General features: G+C 39.9%; 1 protein-coding gene across 1 annotated transcript; it reads right to left on the bottom strand.

Moving 5' to 3' along the window:
* Positions 1 to 4,079: 4,079 nt before the first annotated feature.
* Positions 4,080 to 7,251, bottom strand: LOC149172059 (uncharacterized). Its single transcript, XM_089424191.1, has 2 exons — positions 5,627 to 7,251; positions 4,080 to 5,500 (listed from the first exon to the last, which is right to left on the bottom strand). The coding sequence occupies exons 1-2, from the start codon at positions 6,824 to 6,826 to the stop codon at positions 4,583 to 4,585; spliced, it is 2,118 nt and encodes a 705-aa protein (XP_089280317.1). The 5' UTR covers positions 6,827 to 7,251; the 3' UTR covers positions 4,080 to 4,582.
* Between the last annotated feature and the right edge of the window lie 486 nt (positions 7,252 to 7,737).

Raw genomic sequence — 7,737 nt, 5'->3', positions numbered from 1 at the left:
TTTAACAATGTAATATATACAATTACGGTGATTTAGAGCTTTGGTTATTTTTACGGTCAATCTTTAAAGTAGTTGTTTTTTTTATTACATGGAAAATAATTTTATATTTTATATGAGGAATATATATATTTTCGGTCTTTGAGGGACTGTGTAGACTCAACAACAAGACTAGAAGTCCTTCCAACCAAAAATTCATTATATCATTTGTGGTAATTGAACTTGGATAAGGAAGATAACAATCATCCCTCCCAACCACCCAAAATAAACCCAATTGACATATTTTACTTCTGTCTTTATGTGAAAAGCTAATAATCTTATCATCCTATTATATAAATGTTCCCAAGACACCATAGAATTTGATTGCTAAGTGAAATGTCAATTTCATAACCCTCTTTCTATGGTTCACTATCTAAATTAAGGTGATTTTAAATAGTAAAGTGAAAATAGCATAGCTCTTGAATCTATGAAGTGTTGAGATTTAAGAGAAATAGAATTTGATTGCTAAGTGAAATGTCAATTTCGTAACCCTCTTTCTATGGTTCACTATCTAAATTAAGGTGTTTTTAAATAGTAAAGTGAAAATAGCATAGCTCTTGAATCTATTAAGTGTTGAGATTTAAGAGAAATAAAAAAAAAATCTGGGTTAAAATATGGTTGGCCTTTTTAATGCAGATGATCGCATTACACTAAGACACCTTACAGGAAGTAATGAACATCTTTCCCACTTGGGATGTAAAGCACGTCACTTTTCCTTAGTGCATATATCAGTGGTGTTGCTATGCCAAGTTCAGAGTGTCTACTGAAGTTAGATGAGACCCTATAGATCTAATGGCAACTAGCAGAACTCAATCTGGATTTTTTCTCTTTGAAATACAAACTATAATAATGTGTTTTTGGATGTTAGTTTAGCAGGTTTGACAGTGTTTTGTTTGTTGTGGCATCGTCTGTTGTCTTCTATTAGAGATGTTGAAAAGGTTAATTAGTCCTGGTGTGCTGTGTTTTACTAGAGATGTTGCAATAGTCAATTAGTCACTAGATAGAGAAGAAAATTAGTGTGTAAAGTGAAGTGAAGAGAAACTTTCCTTCTTTTATTTTGACATTTTGAGATGACAAAGCTTTAAGCTAAAATGTAACTTCATGCTTATTAAAGACTCAAAATTGATAATTTAGAATGTTATCATCCTTTAGAGAGTGCCATTAACAATTTCTCTCTTGATAGGTCAATTGTAACTAAATGAAAAATAGAGAAAAAAACAAAAATCAATTATTCATCTCACCTAACAAAATCTCTACCCACTAAGTTCTAAGATTTTCTCAGACCTATAAAAGATCCAGTTTCCATGACCCTTATCAGAAAGGCTCTCTCTTGGAAATTCTAGTCAAACCCACTGCTTTACTTTTTTTTTCTTATGTTAACCTGATCATATATATGCACTTGGAACCCAAATCTTCCAAACCATTGTGTTCACCAAAAAAAAGCCACGTAACTCTAAATGATCATCCAAACACAAAATTATATATTGTCCACCATATTCAGGATTGTTCTGTGGGGATAATTGATGATAAATGAGGAAGTCTTTGCTATTGCATTGGAGAGATGTAAGGTTAAAATATCTATCCCTGTACTTGGCATTTATGAGATATTTATTAATCAATAAAAAAACAATCGGATTGTCCTGCTGTACAGGGTAACTTCTTTGACCCACATGTGACCTTCACCTTCTCATTCACTAACCAAGAAAACATGCATTTGATGCACTGTAGAATCTCTTTAACATGTCCTTTTTAAAATGCCAATTACTAGTCTGGTGGAACCACCTCTTCTTTGAGTACAACGCATGCTTGCATCACTCGTGATGGTTCATGCTTTCTTGAAGGTGTAGAAGTCCAACAGCTCTACCACCTATAATAAACTAACCCACTGTTTATTTTACTTTTTGCTCGAGTCTTTGAACATAGTTGCAGGCACACTCTCAACTAAGGAACTATGTACACATTGTCCCTCTGATCATACCCTATCTATGCTTTATTCACGATCACTCAGACAAAGAACAGCTTGCATTACCATCATTATTGTCAAGCTTATACATGTCAAGGACTTAAGCAGTGATTCATGAAAATAACGATTGGTTTTGAGATCAAACCTGGAAAATAAAGTAGTTCAACAATTTACATCTTTCTATAGAACGTAGTATACACAATTCAGCTTTTCATGAATCCCACAGGTGCAAAAACTGCGATTTTTCCTTCCAAAATGACGCCAAAGTCCTAATCATCCACCACCATAAAATGTGCTATCGATGATACTTTAACGACTAAGGATTACAGGCAACTTTGCAATCAACTAGCAAGGGTTCACACACAGAAAGAAACAGACTACACAAACAGAAAGAAATGATTACTAATTCCCGCTTTACGAGATCATGTCAAGATCCAAGTTTCACAATTCAACGGATTCTGGTTAAATAATGTAAATACATGACCAATAACTTTTTCATGAACTATCCCAATAACAAATACTGTGACTCATGGTTCATAAGGTGCCACTTAAAACAAAATGATAAATGCGACATGCTTGCATATCTAGAAGACAAAAAATATATAAAAATTAGCAGTAGACTTGAAGAGCGTCTATTCATAGCATGTTTCAACTACTCTTGACAGCGGGGAACCTGATGACATGAGGATTCTCCTGATAATTACCGCAAAGAATGTCCAATCCAACTCTCCAGACAAAGATGTAAAGGTCATGCAAGGTCTATGCTTTAGTACTTTTTCCTTTTAGCCCTTCATGGAGAAGCTACATGCTGAACAGCACTTGTATTATTTATCTATTTTAACACAAGAATAAAGACAATGGTTGACAATCCTAAGATGCAGCAGGCAATTAAATATTGATAACATAAAAAGGTAAGTGAAACTGGAAGCACAGTAACGAATGGCATGGCACTGCCAATTTAGTTTTCTTTTTAAAAGGGGTTTGGTTTACAAAATTTAAAATAATGGTTCTTGGTAGTAGAAGACAACACATCAGCGAAGAAGAATTTGACTTTTTGAGCATGCCTAATGAAGGTCCTATATTTAATGTGCATGAAATTTTCGGAGAAGCTTCCTCTTAATTCAATAAGAGCAGGAAAGCAGCAATGCTGAACTATAGGCATTGTGAAGATAGAATCAGTAATGGTATGAAACCCTCCAACTGAAAATCGTTGGGTATGCACAAAAGACATACTTCCCAGGTCAGCAGAGTCCCACTCATGCTCATAGCCAACAAAACAGAGATAAAATAATGTTTATAAGGTGCGCATTGTACTTTAGTACAGTGTGATGCACCTTTCGAAATAGTATCGGACAAAAACACTTGTCTTTTATGGCTTTAAGGACATCCATCTATTTGGTTCCCGCAGAGTCTGCTGTGAGGGACTCCTGGGGCATCTATGGGTTTGTGTCAGCCCGTGAAAATTCTTAGCGGCAGGCACAGAGTTGAATTGCTAATGACCATTATCGGAATATTTCTTTTAAACATTTGAAAAGAAATCAGAATTTCCCTTTACTTTGTCTCCATGGCAGATCTCTAACAAATAAATACAAAGATATCCAGACTAGAATCAGAAATCGCCACTGTTCAACTGGCACTTTACTAGAGCTATAGGGCAGAGTCCAGGCCTTGGATGATTGAGCCCAGAGACATTCCAAGCACCCAAGTGTGATCTGTCCAATACCTTTCCAACTCATAAATAATTTTTATATGCGAGACCAACCCCACTTAAAAACAGCATACCGTAGTCATTGCAATAAAATATTAGAGGATGCAAATCTTTCTACTTAAGTCTCAAATAAATGCAATTGCCATTTTTTTTGCTAATTCCCATCTGCCAAGCTGGAGTCTGCAGTTCCTGCAATACATTCCATTAATAGCGTCCTCTCACAAACAGAGAGATAGGTGGATGTTTACCGATAAAAAACAGGAATGCATAAACAAATTTTGTTCGTTCCAGCTGATTGCTCTAAGAATCCAAACGGCAAAAATTGCTTCAATTGAAGCATATCCTCATCATGCAAAGGAAGCAGCCCAGATAATCAATCTATAACACAGTCCATGCAGCAGAAACATTAGGGGAAACTAAGAGAATTCCAACAGCCATTCAGATCATATCTAAGGCATGGCTGTAAAACTGTAAGGCATGCAACCAACAATCCTTTCTCAAATGCAACAGAAATGAGAATAACCAGAATTGAACCATTTAAGAATTTATACGGTTGTGATGTCTTAAAGATAATTGTACAGATTTCGTGGATTTGTTTTTGAAAATAATACGATCCTCTATCATTCCCATAGAAAAGTAGCAACCTTTTCTCTGTAACAATGTTGTTCCATCAGAAATTGTCTGTTGATGAAAACGAACAAGAGATTTCTTGATCTTGGTTCGAAGTCTTCAAGTTCAGACTTGTTACCATCTATGGACAACAGACAAAAAGGGGAAAATTGTGCCAAATATCCTTACAAAAGATCATACATCGAATAGATAGTTCAATTATTTTGTATCTCCAGAAGCACCCAGATATTCAGTGGCAAAAAAGATCAGGATGCAGGCATCAACGCATGCGCAATCTGGTGTGTTCTCAAACATTCCATGGATGTGAACAAGCAGCCACAGATGTTACACTGTACATGTGTAAATCCAGTGTTTATCACAGGTCCCAGCATCTTCACTCTCTTATCAACACTCTCAGCACAAGCAGGTACTACAAGATCCTCCTCTTCCACTGGCGGCAGTTCATTCAGATCGAAAGGAAGCTCTCTTTCATTCCTAGCCAGTGCCTTTGGTTTCTGTTCTGTTGAAATCACACTGCTTGCTGTCTCTGTAACTCTATCCCCAGTCCAATGGCATCTCTTATGACCCCCAAGAGCTTGACCTGAGGGAAAGACCTTATGGCAGATCGAACACTCATGACCTTTGACCTTCTTTGATACTGCTACCAAGTCTGGGCAAACTTCTTGCTTCAAATGACTGAGATTGGCCATCTTCTCCTTTCTCGCAGGCGAAGAATGCATATTGTCAGCAGCAATTGGATACTCTATCCTTAACAGAGTACCTTCTTCAGTAATCTCCTCCTCTGTCACATCCTGCCTTTCATCATTAACAGTGGTCATAGCATAGCAGCCCTTAACTTTTTTATGACTTGCTCTATGACCTCCCAGAGCCTGGTGAGAATTGAAAAGCTTCTTGCATGTGCAGCATTTGTATTTTCCAGCAATCAATTCTTGCCTCCTCCCCAAGAAATTCCCAGATTCACCAACCTCAGCAGGCCTGCTAGCTTTATCAGTCTTTCGTTTCTTGGTCTCCTTGATGCTCTTCATCTTCCAATCCAGATCCTCTTCTCCTCTTGCTTCCAACTTGATAATACTCCCCTCTGATGCTCTCTTCCCTGACTGCTGTGCCTTGGAATCAGAGACTGATTCCTCCTCTGTCATTTGTCTCTCAACATGCTCTTTCCCCTTCTCACAAACCTTATTGTTAACAGTAGTGTCATTGTTATTGTTATTACTAGTACTACTTGCAAGCATGAAAAGGAAATAAGCAGTATCTCTATCGTCCTCAAGTTCCTTTTTATTTGTATTTACCTCTGCTTCTTCTTCTTCGTCTGCATCATTGCCATCCTCAGCTTGAGTTTGGCTAGTTCTGACTGGTCTCCTCCTACCGCGCTTAGCGGTCACAGACCATCTGAGGAAATTGCAGGTTGCCTGCTGCCGAGGCGCTGCTGTCTTCCCCGCCTTCTTGCTTTCTGCATCGCTCTCATTTTCTGAAGCCTGGTCTTCTTCTCTCTTCACTTCAGGGTACACCAGATCTTGGGACTCTGGTGAGCTCTGCCAAAAAAGATCAGAGCTTGCAGCAGCAACTGAGGCACTATTGTTGTTAGCGTCAACAGCAGCAGTGATATCATTAGTGGTGATGGGATCAGTATTAGTATCATCAGTAGGGGGCTGAATTCCCCTCCATTCCCGTTCAGGATGGCACCTCATGTGACCAAACAGGGCTTTAGACGAGCAAAACTCTTTTCCACATTGGTAGCAGACTCTGGAGGAATTGAAACAGTTATGTTCAGTCAACTCCGTGCTGAACTCCTGATCTGTCAGCCTGGTGCTCCGTTTGGGATTCCTCCTAAGAGTATACAGAGCCGCCATCCTATGCACAGACCCATTGCTCAATTCTTGTCCACCATCCATACTCACGTCTTGCTCATCAATATTCATATTATGCTCATCAAGTCCTTCATAATCCTCCTCTTCATCTTCAACCTGGTTGGTATTGGTGTTGGTATTACCACTGGATCTGCTGGTGGGTACGTCTGCTTTCTTCACTGTCGATGAATAATAATCACCCATCTGATCAGGGCTGAAGGAGCTATACATGCGAAGAAGTGAAGCCTGCCCTGTCTTAGGCCCATTAGCCCCATGGACCCTCATGTGGCCACCCAGAGCCCTCCCTGAGCTAAAAATTCTATGACAATATCTACAAACATGGGATTGCTTCCCACCATTCCCCCCGAGTCTCTTCACAGAGCACATTGACTTCAGCTCAGAGCTAGAATTCCCTCTGCAAACCAGCTCAGAACCAGTATAACTCACCATGGATGATTCAACATGGGATTCATCAGATTCCCTCATGTGACTCTGACCCAACTCCGAATTCCTCCCCGGCCTGCACTTAGGATATTGGATCCCATGGCTACCCAACCTCTTATACCCCACCATCTCCATGCAACTCGAATTCTCTCTTGCATGCCCCAAATTCTCCTTGCAGGGCTCGATCCCGTGACCCATTCTGAACTGGGGAGAAAAAAAAATAGCAGATCAATAATAGAAAAGCGCACACACACGCACCCCCTATGAAGGAACGAACCAACAAATGGGAAGCTTGACTGTCACGTTCTCTTTCACTCCGAATTGCTCGCTCAATAAGACAAACCCACTTCAAACCCACCTCGGAAATCATTCATATCAAGCTGCCCAAAAAAACACACACTATACAACTCCATATCCAATCATATCCAATCGGGTCTCTGCGTATTCTTCCCAGCTCACCATTATTGTCATTATGATTCCATTATCTCCATTATTATTATACGATGAAATGAAAACTGCAATCTACCGAGAGAGCTTTTTCCTCTTTTATTTTTTCCCCCCTTTGGCCCGGGATCTATCCACGATCCCGCCTCTGCCAATTTGGGGGCCGATCAAACGTGAAAACGGCGAGACCCAATAAGAATTTTATCGCCATTTTCCATCGAAACAAAGCCACCACCCGACGATAACGACAAAAATAACCGAACCACCGGAGCTCCGCCCGTCCTGACCTGAAAACCGTCGCCCGACGTGTGCACCGTTAACTCCGAGGCCGGGAAGACTAAAAGACGGCAAGTAGTCACACGAGATGGATTACATGCATTACTAAACCTGGAATCCGACGTGGCGTGATACTATTGGCCAGACTGCGGGCCCGGCAGGGAGCCGGGAGTTGCTCGCCTGACTGACTACCGCGATTGGCCTCGGGATGCGCGCACATGATGATGACGTCATTGATCTCATTGTGTAATGATGGGTGACGAGTGGTGAGTGGCGTGAACACAAATTCCCTCTTCACCTCATCGATAAAACAAAAGAAATAAATAAAAAGAAATGAGGGGCAGGAACATTACTAGTGCAAAAATTTTATCATTTCTTCGTTGCTCAAG

The sequence above is a fragment of the Pinus tabuliformis genome, chromosome 4_2 (genome assembly GCF_031772625.1).
Source record: "Pinus tabuliformis cultivar Carrire ecotype Pingquan chromosome 4_2, CPIR1, whole genome shotgun sequence".
Lineage (NCBI taxonomy): Eukaryota > Viridiplantae > Streptophyta > Pinopsida > Pinales > Pinaceae > Pinus > Pinus tabuliformis.
This window is presented reverse-complemented; position numbering and strand designations above follow the sequence as displayed.